Source organism: Calonectris borealis, chromosome 5 (genome assembly GCF_964195595.1).
Source record: "Calonectris borealis chromosome 5, bCalBor7.hap1.2, whole genome shotgun sequence".
NCBI classification, from domain to species: domain Eukaryota; kingdom Metazoa; phylum Chordata; class Aves; order Procellariiformes; family Procellariidae; genus Calonectris; species Calonectris borealis.
Window position 1 is genome coordinate 40409320 of NC_134316.1, and position 15830 is coordinate 40425149.

Here is a 15830-nt window from a genome sequence, read left to right on the forward strand (position 1 = left end):
TCAGCATGTGTAGGAGTTTTCTTTCAGTATTGAAAAAGAAGAGAGAGCGGGGAATGAAGAGAAATTTACTGCCTGTCCCCCTAGCTCTTATTTTTCTCTGCTTTCTTGCTATAAATTATGTTTACTTACATCTGTTACAAATACAAAGGTTGTGATGTGCAGCACCAAATATACGGGCTTGATGGACAAGAAAATCTCTTCCTATATTTTCACAATCTGCTGTCTTTTGTAAAGGCCTTTCAAATGTGCAGATGGAGGGAAGAAAAAAAATAATTCTATAATACAAAATCTCTATTATTGTCATTTGATTTGCGTACGTATGGGGAGATGCATCTTGCCCCTCATGTGAGGGTCTTCACAGCCATCCCTGTGTACATTAGATGGAAGCATGGGCTGCAGCAGCCAGTGCTGTTTGAGGTGGGCAGACTACAGTCTACTCGGACTCCTCGTTAAATCCACAGCACTTAGCTGTTGGGACTCATGGTGCTTAACTTGAGCCATATGAAAATGAAACATAATTGAAGGTGATTTTTTAGACTCCATCTGTTGTCAATGGAGAGAGAGGAGAAACTCCAAAGCATTAATTCTCCCTCTCTGTCCGAGACACCTAATTTAAGATGAGGAGAATCGCCTCCTAAGGATATTTCTCCATTGACTGCAGCAGGAGCCAGACAAGTGGCAGAGATTAGATAACTGGCTTCTATAAGGCTAAACGTAGGTGAGACTATTTTCCCAGGTGGCAACATAAATTTAACCGTAAATTCTTTTTTCTGTTTCAGTAAGAAAGAGAGATGTGAAAAGGCATTGGTTAATCAAGATATGAAAAGAGTGGTGAAGAATTTTTTATTAAGCTAAGAACGAAGAGATAGTTCAGAGGCTTTATGCAGCCTTCCAGCTAATTTTTATTTCTTAGTCAGAAACTGTTCTTTACCACGGGGCCATCTGTTTCAAATTCCTCCCTTGCAGTGTTGGATACAGGGATGAAAATGTGGCTAAGTTGTGTAGAGAGCTGATAGAAAACTGGTCTCCAAATATATAATGCTTTTTCAGTACTAAGGCTGTACACAAAGTTTTCATGTTACTGTACTTAGAAATACCTCACCTTTTAAGGTTGTTACAGTAAATATTGTCTTAAGCCCTAGCGCTCCTGATACGATGCAGGTTGCATCAGATTTGAATATCAGCATAACTAAAGAGTAGCTTCCATCCAAAGACCCCCTCCTTCTTCCAACAATAACCTGCAGTTGGTCATCCCAACTCTTTTTTTTCTGTCTAGACAAATTGTAATATGTGTTAGAGATCTGCTCAAACTTCTCAATTTAAGAGTCTCTTTTTGCAAATGGTAGCTGCTTTTCAGGCAAAATCCATCTTCTGAAAGATGTATGAGTTTCTTCTGTGGTCTGTTGTGGGGTCTTAAAGAGATGTTTCCTGTTACTTAAGTTCCTTCCAGATATGTTTTCTTCCACAGCCAGGAATTCCAGCAAGAAATTGGACTTGGGTTCTTTTTTGCTAATTCAGCTACAATCTCTTGTATTACTTTTAAGCTGCCTAATGACCGTGGACCCTAGATTTCCCATTTGTGAAGGGGAACGAGGGAAGGGTGGTATAATGCGTCCTTAGAGGTTGCTTACAAAATTTTTCATTACTATGCGAGATGTTTGTAATGAAACCTTGGTGGAAGGCTCTTAAGAAGAGCGAATGGTTTTGCTACTCTACCCCCTATTGGTAAGAGTAGCATCTTGTGCCCAGAGTTCTGCTTTAAAAATAGTTAAACAAGGTGCATATATACACACTGGAGACAAATGTGGTCTTTATTTTGTTTTTCTCCTAGTACCATGAGCTCACGACACTCTGCCAGCCCGGTTGTTTTTACCAGTGCCAGAAGCTCACCTAAAGAAGAGCTTCATTCTGCTACTTCTCCGCAGCTTGCACCTTCTTTCTCCTCTTCCTCTTCCTCCTCATCTGGTCCTAGGACTTTCTACCCTCGCCAGGGTGCTACTAGCAAGTATCTGATCGGATGGAAAAAGCCAGAAGGGACAATAAACTCAGTGGGGTTTATGGATTCAAGAAAGTAAGACTGCTTTTTGGTTCTCTTGTTTGGTTATTTACTTTAATTGTAAAGAAGCGTTGAGATCTGTGACACTTCTCTGTATAGAAGAGCTCAAGACTATTTAATAGAATGCTTAGTCTTCTGTAGAACTTAATCTCTAGAGTTCTGCAGTTGGGCTTAAATATTTGATAGTTGGCTAATCTAATTCACTGTTAAGTTGTAAAAGATTTTTTTATCATTTCTAGAGAGCTGTATGGATTTCAGTCCTATTAAACCTTATCTTTCCTTGGGACTTCTTGAAGGTGACTCAAAAATGCTATTTGAGCAAATATTTTAAATCCTCTTAACATAGAGCCTGAGTTCTTCCTTAAGCCTCTCATCCATGTAGTAGTACCGTGCATGCTATGCCTTAGCTCTGTGGCACTTCATGTTGCCTTGTTAAGATTGCTGCCCGTATCCAGTCTAGCTGGCTTAAAGCAAGTCAGGGTCTCTCTGTGTTACAATAAGGAACCATCTCCTTTGAAAGAGAAATTGAGAAACAACTTACTACTGAAAATATTGTTCCTTCAAGTCCAGCATGACTTGGAAAGCAAATCATTCAGAAAGCCCATTTCAAAGTAATTTATTCAACCCTTCTTGGCTTTTATTGGGTCAAGCACAGTATCCCTAGATGATACTGATAACTGTCAAAAGGAGATGGTGAAACTTTGTGAAAAACGCATTATAAAAAGCCACTTGAAAGATTAAAGAAACTCAGTGATTTGCTGCTTTTGGACTCATTTAAGACATTTATATTTTTCAGTTTTGTACAGAATATATTATTTTAATAGATTCAGTCCTTTATTGGGAAAATGTATTATGATAACCTTCGAGTGTATTGCTAGTTGATTTTTTTAACAAGTTTATTGCTTTAGCAGGTATTCATTAAGATGAGGCCCTGCTGTATTAGTGAAACTCTTTCCCTCCTCTGTGCCCCCTACCTAGGTTTTTTCTTTGAAAATCTTGAGGGTGCTATAATTCTTGTTTCATTCATGCCTCCTGCCCCAGGGCTTTGAGACCTGAATGTGTCTGTTCCATTTCATTTAAGACGTCACCAGAGTGATGGCAATGAAATGGCCCACCCTCGGCTGCGTGCTTCAGTGAGAGATCTACGAGCATCACCAAAACGAGCATCCAAGTCCACTGTTGAAGAAGACCTGAAGAAATTGATAGATCTTGATAGCCCAACACCTGAATCCCAGAAGAATTTTAAGGTATGTTAAAGAGAGAGTCTGTCATCTGGCTATCTCTTGTCACAGTTAAGTGAAATCTGAGAATACCTGAAGAGCAACGCACAGGTCCTCTTCTGATCCAAGTCATAGTTCAGTTAGAAATGTGTAAAGTTACGCCTTACAAGAATTTTATTATTGAGTTCATTGCTGCCTGGGCATATTAACTAATAGAGCAAATGCATCACAATTTGGAAAAGGATGAAGGCTGTGAAGCTTTAAGACTTCTGTGTAGAAAATGCTGAGTGCTTTCAAAGCAGTCAAAGCTGAAGCGTTCATTCATACAGAGCTTACTCGGTTGGACATTGCATTGGACTCAGGAGTTTCTCAGATAGGATCTTTTCAATTCTCACCCATAACAGGAAAATAAAATGCCAGGCATTCCCTGAATTCCCATCATGGACAGAACATCATTTGTCACAGACTTATCCACTAGAGAAATACATTTGGGGAACAGTTTCATTATTACAGTCACTGCAATATTATTACAGTTTTGTGTGCAAATTTAAAGAGACTAGTATACCAAATTGCAAAGAACGTTTAGGACTGCTGGCTCATGGAAAATCCTATAGTGTTGTCTTATGCATTGAATTGTTCTTCTCTGATTACTTCACTAGACAGTGACTTACTGACAGTACTGAAATTCGTTGCAAAAAGCACCCTTTTATGCCTCTAATCCTGTTACTGAACAAGGACCAAGAATGTTCCCTAAACTTAAGCAAATATTTATACAGAATAAATAGTTAGAAACGTTTCCTGATGTGTTTCAAAGTGTGTATAATTACACAAAAGTGCATATATTAATTTTAAAAATCCATCATTTTGAAGAGAATGTCTTGATTTCTACAGTCTCCATGTACAGTCAGTGCTTAACAGCTCAGGCTCATCACCTAGAGCCCAAATGGTTTCCACAGCAACCATGCAGAAGAGAAAGCTGCAACTTTCTTTTGCTTGTTAAAAACCCAGAGTGGCTTATTAAAACTTGTAAGTGCTAAGTTCCGTACACAGATTATTTCAGATGTTACCTTTGGGGCTGGAGGGAAAAAAAAAACCTTGCCAATGGCAAGATATCTTTTTCTTAGGTTTGTGGTAGTTCTGAGGGACGTGGGCAATGCGAGCATCTCCTGTTGGTTGTTTTGAGCAAGGTGATTGTTCTTATTCCAAGAAATTCCATTCTGTTTAAAGAGGTGACCTGAAGACCATGAAAAGTATATATGTTCCCTAGTTCGTTGTTTTTCTGCTTTGGGGTTAGTGAATCAATTCTTACCCTGATCTTTATTTCCTGGTGGCTGTAACAAGTATGTTAACTCAGGTTACACTTTTGATAAATTTCAGCAAGTTACTAACATTCTATCACACCAATAAATTAAATCTTTTCCATTTTAGAAGTAACTGTCATTTCTGCCCACTGTATGATTTATATTTCATCTTGCAAAAAAGTTGCTCTTACAGCATAAAAATTTTTCGACAGTTAAAAAAAAAAAAATAAGAAAGAGGATGATAATGCCCTTCATCAGTTCACTGCACAAAGACCAAAGATCCTCCTCCTTCCTGTCTGTTGGCTGCCAAGGGCTTTGATTGCTAGTAGAATTTGTTCTAGGCTGTGATCTTTTTGTGTCTTGTGCGTCTTTTTATTATCTTCCCAGCCTTCCTTATCTCCTTACCTACTACTTATGTGTTATATCTTCTCAGACACCCTTCCTTTTCTCTTCCCTCTGCTCTATTACCAGAAGACAATTCCTACCAGTATTGCCTCTGTTTCGACTCCATCAGATGTTCGTATCTGTGCAACCTTTTAGTCTCAAGGTCTGATATTAACTGGTGGTTCCAGCTCCTAATTCTTTAACACTAAGTGAACTATACGACTCTTGAGTAAACACTGCTTACTTAGCAGCTTTTTCTTTTTCTTTGCCACTTCAGGACGAGTGCTGGGAGATTTCACTGGATCATAACACAGACCTGCTGATTGAGCTTTTAAATTTCAGAATAAAAAAGCAGCTTGATCCTCAATGTAACATAGTGACAACTGTGTACCAGAAGTTGTAATTTCTGTAGTGTTAACTGTATATGCAAGGTTCATACTGTGATGGGCATGTCCTGAGGGAGGCAATGCAGAAGGGAGAAGTTGACGTAATAGCAAGTTGGCATGGGACACGGCTTCTCTTTCCTTCCTTGCCTTTTGATGATAGCAGGTTTTTGAAAGTAATTTAATTGTTCCTGATCCTTAATCCATAAAAGCAGAAACCTGCAGCAGTCTTTTAATATTAAAATTTATAATGTTTTGGGAAAAAAAATGCTGGCAGATTGTCTTCCACTGTACAGTACCAATAGTCCCTCCTCCACACTCTTCTCCCACCTCGTAGTGTGGGATTTTGATCACAGGAATAGAGTACCGTCTGTTTAAACATTTTTTCCTTTTTCGGAGAAGAAATAACTATTTTTCTGTGCAAATGAGCAACTCTTTATAATGTTTAATCACTCTTTCTGGAAAACATATGATCTCCTTTTTTGTTTAAACTTGCTTACAGAGCAAATGAGGGTGGTGAGGTCTTCCTTTCTGTTTGGCATTTCATAAATTCATAAATAGTTTGGGTTGGAAGGGACCTTTAAAGGTCATCTAGTCCAACCCCCCTGCAGTAAGCAGGGACATCTTCAACTAGATCAGGTTGCTCAGAGCCCCATCCAGCCTGGCCTTGAATGTTCCCAGGGATGGGGCATCTACCACCTCTCTGGGCAACCTGTGCCAGTGTTGCACCACCCCCATTGTAAAAAAATTTCTTCCTTATACCTAGTCTAAATCTACCCTCTTTTAGTTTAAAACTATTCCCCCCTGTCCTGTCGCAACAGGCCCTGCTAAAAAGTTTGTCCCCATCTTTCTTACAAGCCCCCTTTAAGTACTGAAAGGCTGCAAAAAGGTCTCCCCGAAGCCTTCTCTTCTCCAGGCTGAACAACCCCAACTCTCTCAGCCTTTCCTCACAGGAGAGGCGTTCCAGCCCCCTGATCGTTTTTGTGGCCTCCTCTGGACCCGCTCCAACAGGTCCATGTCTTTCCTGTGCTGAGGGCTCCAGAGCTGCACGCAGTACTGCAGGTGGGGTCTCACCAGAGCAGAGTAGAGGGGCAGAATCACCTCCCTCTACCTGCTGGCCACGCTGCTTTTGATGCAGCCCAGGATACGGTTGGCCTTCGGGGCTGCGAGCAGCCAGAAAAGGCTTTTCTCCATGAAAGCCTTTGGAGCAAATTTCAACCAAACTGTAAAGAAATGTTATGTCTTAAAGATAGTTATATTGCTACAGGTTTCATGAAAATCAGTGTCTCTGCTGACGGGAGTGGTTATGCGTTCTTTGATAGCAGCTTGCTGGCACTGGCCAGAGAGTATGTAACTCCAGGCTAATGCAATATTGCTTTCTTCTGTGTGGAGCATGGAGGAAGCTGGGATGATGGTGGGGTTAAGACACAAGTTCTCTTACTCATGGGACTACTTATTTAATTTTGATTCAAATCTTTCTGAAGAGTCGAAGCGGTGGTGGGCGTTCCTAGTTGTTCAGAGACTTTTAATTAGTTGGCATTTGCTGGTGCTCTGCCTGCAGGAAGGCAGCTTCCCCCAGGCACGAGAGAGAACTCTGGTTAATGCAGCATTCAGTCTGTTTCTGTAAACATTATCTCTGCTACACGTGAGCTCTAGAACCTGTGAGGGCTGCCTGAGATTTCCACTTCAGGAGAAGTTTGAAAGGTATTTAAAAGGTAGAATGTGAGATTGGCTAAAAAAGACTTATATATGTTATCTAGTTATAATCTCCATCAAAGCAGATTCCTTTAGTTCTTTTTCCTATCCGCTCTGAAAAAATACTATGTTAACATTAACACTTGCTTTCTTATTTAAAAAAAAAAAAGTTTTAAAAAACGATTTCAACATAGACTTTGAAAGTTTCTGTATTGATTTTTTTTTCTCATTTCTTTTTATTTGTTTTTATGAATGTATAGTCACACACTCTGTCCTGTCAGTCTCCCTTTCCCAGCACTCCTACCACAAGGCGTGCCTTGCAAAGGACTTTGTCAGATGAGAGTATTTACAGTGGTCAAAGGGACCACTTCTTCGCCTCACGGGCTTCGCTCTTGGACCAAGCCATGCCAAATGATGTCCTGTTCACCAGCACGTACCCTTCTCTCCCAAAGTCGCTGCCATTACGGAGACCATCATATACTTTGGGAATGAAATCACTACATGGTAAGTGTATTTTCCATTTTTCTACTTTCAAAGGAATCCTTTGTGAATCATGTTAAGGGAAAATGTTTGTTACAGCAATTAGTACTTCCATCTTGATTTTGCTAAAACGAGGAGAGTCAAGTCACATGCCTGAAAATATAAAATAGGAAGGGAACTTTTTTTTTCCTCACCTCAGTGAGTGTAAGACTGCATGACTGGTCAAGCAGTTACCTTGTGGAGGGAGCACAAAAATTTGCCTCATCAGCTGTAAGTTTTCACCATTTCTTCCAGGAGTCATCTGGACCAGTTGGACCAATGGGCAAATAATGTATGCCTGGTTATCCACCAGTGACAACTTCAGGTGTCAGTTCCTTTAGTGTGGGATTATGGGAACAAAATACTATTAGGAAAATAATGATATAAAAGTGGATAAATACTAGTGGACATTTGGAGGTACAACCACACCAGATACAGCTTTTATTGCACCAACTGTTTTTAAATTCACTCCCTTAACCATATTCATTTTACAGGACTTGAGTTACTTAATTTTAGTCACACATCAACAGCTAACAAGAAAAAGTTACTTGGTAAGCTGCTGTCAAGAAGGCACTCGGCTTTCCCCCATTAGTTTACTGAAAAGTCTCAGTAGGATTATCTGATAGGTTGTGTGTTGCTGCATGTGAATGTCGCAGTTGGTGAGAAAGGGAATTTTCACAGGTTCCCGCTGTACCTCATAACTAAATGTGTATTAAATGTGTTTTCCAGAAATAGAGCTAGATCTCACAGTGTAGGATTCTGCAATGTTTCCTGAAGTACATATCTGCTCTAATTTATTCATGTTTTAGTATGTTTCAAAAGAAAATGCAAGGCTATCAATAGATTCAACTCACTATAGTGGGCCCTAAGCACAGTCTGTATTTAGATACTTAAGATACATTTGACAGTGAAGGCTGCTGAAGAAATCTATTTTAAATCATTTCATCTGTCTGTGATCACCAGGCATCAGTTTTCAGTGTTGAACCTGACATTTGCATGAGATGTTGTTTCTGTATAACATGTTTCTTGTATAAGAGTTAAGAAACTGAGCTCTCTCCACTTCTGCTTTTTATATGCACAAAAATAACTTTGCACACTTGGCTACACTTGTAACTGGCTGGTAGGGCTTCTGAGGGCTTGGGGTCACAAGATTAATGATGCCATCTGAGTAGAAGTGGAAAGCAGCACTTGGTCTCTTTTCGTTTAGATGCCTGTATTTTCCGAAAAGGAAACCACAAAACCTTCCTTCGCTGTCACGTTCTCTTCCACACCAAAGCGATTGCTCCTCCTAGCACATAAGCTTTCTACATTTGTCAACAAAATTTTCTATAAAATGTAGGCCTGCATGATGAAAGAACCAGCTATTTGAGTGACACATGAATTGTCCCCCTACCCCCACCAGCCTTTGCTGATAGAAGGATTAAGTAGAGCTGGATTTTTAATACCACAAGTATTTGTTGGCTTCCAGCTATTCAAAATTCTTTTAATTCAAAGATCTCAATAACAAAGAACAGCCATTCCAAAGCACCTTCATTTGTTTTGAAGAGGGAAAACAATGAGCTAAAAATACTCTTATTTACTCATCTGTTTTAATAAACAATCCAACTCACACTTTTAAACCAGGTAATTTTTCAAATGGTTAGTTTTTTCTTCTAATTCTGTGTATCTTTTCACTAATTGTAAATATTTTCATGTTAAGAACTTCCCAAATAACTGCCTTCTTTTGGGGAGATAATACAAGAATCCTCGGGGTTTATATTGAGCTGAACTCAAGTTTGTAAAAATTAAACACACACGGACACAAAAAAAAATCCAAGATTTTTGAGCAAAGAAGTGAATGCAGTGTAGCTTTTCTGGTCGTTGTTTCCGAGGCAGCGATATTATTTAGCTAAAGTTATTAGAAAGTTATTTTAGTTATTGAAGTTGTTATACAGTTATTAGACTATCAACAAAAGAAAAAAGGGCAAAAATAAGCAACACAACTAGTGGAATTTGTCTTCCAATGGGCTTGTATCCTGCCCACCACGCTGTCTTTCTGTTTGCTCTGGTCCAAATGGATTCTTCACTATACTCTTCTTCTCTGCAGCTTCCTCCCAGGTGCCCAGTCCCTCTTCTGGTGCTTCTAATACCACCTACAAATCTTTCAAAACTTTCTTTACGCCCTGACAGAGGGCATGAGGAAGCAGATTGTTGCTGCGTCTGAGCTTACACATGCGCTGACTGACCAGGCATCGCACGTTTTTTGATTGTCCAGCCAGTACACTGAAATAAAGTAGATAATAGTTGGTTCACAATTTGGTCTTTCCCTAATTAGTGGCGATAATTAAAGTGTTTCACCTTGCTAGGCACCAGTTTGCACAAAAATTACAGGAACTTTATATCCTTCTTTCAAGCTTGCCAGTGTTTTTTCCATAGCAGGCCATGTACCAAATTGGGGGGGAGGGGTGGGAACTTTTCAGTAAAGATTAAGAGGTTTCACTAAATTGCGGAGACGTGCAATGCTTTGGAAGTCATAGAATCATAGAATCATACAGGTTGGAAAAGACCTCTAAGATCATCGTGTCCAACCGTCAACCCAACACCACCATACCCACTACACCATGTCCCTAAGGGCCTCATCTACACGTCTTTTAAATACCTCCAGGGATGGTGACTCCACCACTTCCCTGGGCAGCCTGTTCCAAGGCCTGACCACTCTTTCAGTAAAGAAATTTCTCCTAATGTTCAATCTAAACCTCCCTTGGTGCAACTTGAGGCCATTTCCTCTCGTCCTATCACTTATTACTTGGCAGAAGAGACCAACACCCACCTCGCTACAACCTCCTTTCAGGTAGTTGTAGAGCGCGATGAGGTCTCCCCTCAGCCTCCTCTTCTCCAGGCTAAACAACCCCAGTTCCCTCAGCCGCTCCTCATAAGGCTTGTGCTCCAGGCCCTTCACCAGCTTCGTTGCCCTCCTCTGGACACGCTCCAGCACCTCCATGTCCTTCTTGTAGTGAGGGGCCCAGAACTGAACACAGTATTCGAGGTGCGGCCTCACCAGTGCTGAGTACAGGGGCACGATCACCTCCCTACTCCTGCTGGCCACACTATTTCTGATACAGGCCAGGATGCCGTTGGCCTTCTTGGCCACCTGAGCACACTGCCGGCCCATGTTCAGCCGGCTGTCAATCAGCACCCCCAGGTCCTTTTCCTCTGGGCAGCTTTCCAGCCACTCTTCCCCAAGCCTGTAGCGTTGCCTGGGGTTGTTGTGCCCGAAGTGCAGGACCCGGCACTTGGCCTTGTTGAACCTCATACAGGTGGCCTCTGCCCATGGATCCAGCCTGTCCAGGTCCCTCTGCAGAGCCTTCCTACCCTCCAGCAGATCAACACTCCTGCCCAACTTGGTGTCGTCTGCAAACTTACTGAGGGAGCACTCGATCCCCTCGTCCAGATCGTTGATAAAGTCATTTTAAGTTGATCGTTGATAAAGTCATTTTAAGTCATTTTAAGTGTTTTCTTGTTCAGATTCATCTTGGTAGGCCTAAGTCTGATCGTATTGGTTTACAAGACAGTAAAGAGAGGAGGAAAAAAAGCCCACAATTTTGTATTTTTACAGGAGCAAATAGGTGCCAGGGATTGTAGAAGCTCCAGCAAGCTGCAGAGCCCTCCCAAGTATCTTCAGCTTGTGCAGAGGCAGGAATTGTTGGGTACAAGAGTATTGCCCCCAGCCCCAATGCTGGGGGGAGGCAGAGATTGTCTTTTGAAGTGCTAAGCTGCAAAGATTCAGGCACGTTAGAAAGGAGCAGAATGTCCTGGTGAGAAGCACTGCCTCAGAAGACTGGCTTGTAACATACTGTGTCTGGTCAACTGCAGTTGATCAAACATTCTACTGAGTTCTGGTTCCAAAAGTGCTATCCCAGAAATATTGAAAATCGGGATGCATTAGTATTAAGAAAGGAATTTGGGGAGTTTTATTATGGAGTTTATAATTTGTTCTGCCTTACTCTAGGAGAGTTTTCTGCCTCAGACAGCTCCCTCACAGATATCCAGGAGCAAAGACGGCAGCCCATGCCAGACCCTGGTCTTATGCCATTGCCTGATTCTGCCTCTGATCTGGACTGGTCAAACTTGGTAGATGCTGCCAAAGCCTTTGAAGGTAAGTTTTCAGAACATAACACTTAGAAAACTGGTTTTTGTGCATGCTTGATTAAGAAGTGGGTTGTTGTTTTTTTAATCTTGACTCTTGCTTTTGTTGTTGGCTTCCTGCCTCTCGGACCTGGCCTTGGGTGGACTCTGCGAGCGCTGCCGGGGTATCTCTGCTTTGCGCTCTCTAGCATCTCCCTCCTGGAGAGCTGCTTAGCCTGAGGGTGATGCATGATCTGTGTGAGCATGCAGTGCTGCGCATGCATACTTGCTTGATGAATCCAATGCAGTGGAGAACTTGGTGTGAACACTTGCAGTGCCGGTTTGCTTCTGTCAAGTGGATATTGGTGTGTGATATCATCACCTTATCTTGCTCGAGACAGACTTTTCAGATTGCTTTGAGATCCTGCAGTATAGCTGTTGTGCTGTGCACGGACAAATAATCACTACTGCTGCCATCGTTTTTCTCTGTACGTTTGCCTTCTCAGTTCAGCGAGCTTCATTCTTTGCTGCTGCTGATGAAAATCACAGACCTGTGAGTGCTGCCTCCAGTAGTGATCAGGCTGACGACCAGCTTACTGCACAGATAAAGCCTTATACAGGGTAAGTAAATACCCCAGATATGCAGGCTTCCTCAGCTACAAACTGAGGAAAAGAGTAGGAACGTCTTTATTTGGAAGCCATGTCCAGGCTTCACAGAAGAATTAATCGTGAGTTAAATTTGTTCTGTTGATTAATGTGCTGCATGTGTTCCATGTATTCTTTGTTAGGTTCTTTTTGTTCATTTTGTGAATTCTTAGTGTACCTGAGTGCATACCTATATAAAGCCACTTGGTATAGACAAGGCTGTTAGCTACCCTATGTGAAGATAGTAAATCATATCAGTACCTATTCTTGTTTCCTGCTTTCAACAGTAAAGAATCTCCTCCAACTCTCGCCTCTAAAGTGGACCAACTGGAAGGTTTGCTGAAGATGTTGCAAGAGGATTTAAGGAAGGTAAACATTTCATCTACAGAAAATCTGTAAGACATATATTTAGTGCTGATAGGTGATGCTAATAACTGTGTAATCCTGCTTTGCCATGCCTGAGCCTGTGACAGTCTCATCCTCGTATGAGAAAAAGACATTTCTTTACTACTTTTCTCAGGCCATACTTCTAATTATGCAAGGCTAGGGTGGAGTGTCTAAATTTGTAGGCATCTGATTCCTCTGCTTAAATTAGGAAGGTGATTCAGCGTACCTCCACTCCTAATTCAGATGACACTGCGAAAGGCTTGGAGTTAGTCCATGTAAATATATCCTGCTGATGTTGAAAAGTTGACAGTATTATCTAAACATATAATTTCTACTGTGGAAACTTCCTGTATTGTGTTACTACCTGCTTGGTCCAAGAAGGATCTGCTGTGGTCAAACGAGAAGTCTCTTGGCTGGGGAAGTATTTGCAGGAGTATTTCCTATCCTTTATTTAGTTAACCATCAGCAGTTGTACATACATGTTGTACATACAGAACAGGGCATGCTGAATTTTATTTCACCACCTGGAGAGCCAGCCAATTAAATTAGAATTTAATATAGAGAAATCCTCCTCATTCAAACAAAAAGTGAGGAATGAAATGCACAAATGTCCCTTAGATATAAAACCATGTGTTACTGCACATAAAATCCTTATAAAGAATGAGACTCGTGCTCTCTTAAGAGATTCTTGCCTCTCTATATAGGTAGGAAGCACGATCTAAAATTTCCACTAAGATCTTTATTTTTCCTCATGCCTAAGGAAAAAGAGGACAAGGCCAGTCTTCAGGCTGAAGTGCAACATTTGCGGGAAGACAACTTGAGGTTACAGGAGGAATCCCAGAATGCAACCGAGAAACTGAAGAAATTCACCGAATGGGTTTTCAACACAATTGATATGAACTGAGAACAGTGTACGGGGAAGGAAACTATCTGTTTTGAATATTATTACTGGGACTTAAGCTTTAATGCCACCTTAATCATGACATGTGAAAGTATAGTCAGAGCACTTCCCTGTCCTTCATCCTCCAATAACCCTTTTTTGCATCTCTGCGCGCACTCAGAACAATTGCAGATCAACAATCAATGTCTGCCTTTTGTAGAAAAAAAAACAAAGTAAATAATTTTAAAAAGGTAAAATAAAAGTTTAACTGCTAAAATGTGAATGTCTATTTTTTGCACATTGTCTCTTTATCTGTTATGTACAAAATGATTTGGAGGCTGGATCAGGCTTGCTGTTCCATCTGCCTCTGTTTCCATTAACTCCTTTCTCTCTGTTTCAGGTAATCTGCTTTTCCTTGCAGCTTTGGCAAATATTATGACATCTAGAAAATTAGAAAGAAATGTTTATTTTACTGCTCTTCTTACATTGTTTTCTGAAGTATGCCACAGACAAGGGGATGTAATGCAATGTTTTAGGTGTCTCCTTAGCAATTTGCGCTTGGTTGCTAGTGCTACCTTCCCATACATTACAGAGAACGCGTGTCCATAGTGTATGGTACAGTACAACCAGCATCATAACATTTGGAGAGAGACTAGAGACATGAGCCATGGGTGAGGCATATTATCACACATCTATTGCATTAGCATTTCTGGTAGCCTTTGTTTCCCGTGGAAACAATGGCTGCAAGTAACTTTACGAACAGCAAAACTAGGCATGCTGCAGTCCATACTGTATCAGGCAGGCTGAGAGATACTGAGCACGGTTGCTGTACCGCTTAAGTATAGTCCCCTTCCCTTCCAGGGGAATCTGTTACTTGCGTATGTGCCGAAGACTTAGGCTGAAGTTGTAAAGAGATTAAGATTTCTTTCCCCTGAACTGTTTCCATGAAAATCCACATAAACCATCTCTGTGCACCTGCACTCCCATTCCATTTCTCTGGACTTCTCAAATCACAACAGATTTGAGAAATGTTTATTCAACTTGTGATTTATTACGTGAGAGGTCTTATAAATCTTTTACTATGGGAGACAGAGGAATATGTAAGGGTGAATTAGAGAAGTGTATTTTCAAAGTACTGGGATAGGATTGGAGCTCTGAAATCCCCAATCCCCAGCGACACTGTCTAGCATGAGATTTCCCAAACTGCCTGATGCCAGGAGAGTTAATTTCTTGTTCTTTGAAGGAACAGCTAACTTGCCACATGTTACCTCTCCAGAAAATACCTTTTAGGTGTCAGAATACGACTTTTAAGCGCTGCCGTCTGCAGAGGCATTGAACTGTGCAGCGCGCTGAGAAACCTTTTCTACCCCCTTCTGAGGATACAGTCGCTACCTTAATAAATATTGCCCTGCGTAAAGTGCAGTGTATTTGGGGGTTAATTTCAAGAGCATCCACTCCCTCCCCTTTACCACATTCTCAAATAGACAGATTAAAATCATCGGGCATAGTCTTGTCACAGAAACTTCCACGCTCCCTTTTCACGCTCTTTAATCTTGCTCCACACAAGTACACACTACACTTCAACCTCAAACCTCATTTGTGATGCTAATCCCCATGGAGTTCTTCTCTAATGTTTTGTCATGGAAATGGATTTCTTTGGAACTATTTCTGGAGTGCTTTTGTAAAGGTTTAGAATGTCTTGGGTTTTTTAATGACTTGTATGAAGGAGATTTATATAATGCCTGATATTATTTGTAAATGGGAAATATTGCTAACATCTCTGAGCATCCTGAAGTCTTGCTTTTATTCTCTTTTATTTTTAAGTTCGGTTTTTATTTTATTTCAAAAAATATTTTGGGACTTGGGGCAGACTATTTATTAGAGTTTTGCAACAGAGTTCTTGTATGATGCCACTGAAGGCTACTTGTAAAATTCTGACAATAAAACTCATTTTAAAGGCTCTTCTAAACCATTTTCTTCTGATTTTGTTGGGTTTGTTGTTTAAGACTTTCCAGAGTGTCTATTTCTTCCTGCTTTCTTCTTGTACCACTTTTCTCAGTGCTTAGCGATAGAAGAGTTTCGTTCTCTATCGGATTTCTACTTTTTATCTCTTTGAAGGCCGTTACTTGGTATGTATACACGCACTTCATCCCTTGGCTTTTTACTTGTATTACTGCACAAATGTATTTTCTTTCCCCATTTACAAGGTTTTGCTGCCTTTAACAGTGACCCTGAGCTTCACCAGGCTGATATGGT

The 15830-nt window shown here is 40.8% G+C and overlaps 1 protein-coding gene across 2 annotated transcripts in view; it reads left to right on the top strand.

Annotated features, from left to right (window-relative positions):
• The window catches only part of SIPA1L1 (signal induced proliferation associated 1 like 1), a 78583-nt gene extending 63035 nt beyond the window's left edge, over window positions 1-15548 (top strand). Inside the window, exons 14-20 of one of the 2 annotated variants that reach the window (XM_075151968.1) lie at window positions 1832-2071; window positions 3138-3303; window positions 7300-7543; window positions 11547-11693; window positions 12169-12283; window positions 12595-12676; window positions 13455-15548. In XM_075151968.1, coding sequence (XP_075008069.1) covers window positions 1832-2071; window positions 3138-3303; window positions 7300-7543; window positions 11547-11693; window positions 12169-12283; window positions 12595-12676; window positions 13455-13598 — 1138 coding nt within the window. In that variant the 3' untranslated portion in view covers window positions 13599-15548. The remainder of the gene's footprint in view (window positions 1-1831; window positions 2072-3137; window positions 3304-7299; window positions 7544-11546; window positions 11694-12168; window positions 12284-12594; window positions 12677-13454) is intronic. The other variant, XM_075151969.1, reaches the window with a different exon arrangement.
• The last annotated feature ends 282 nt before the right edge of the window (window positions 15549-15830 follow it).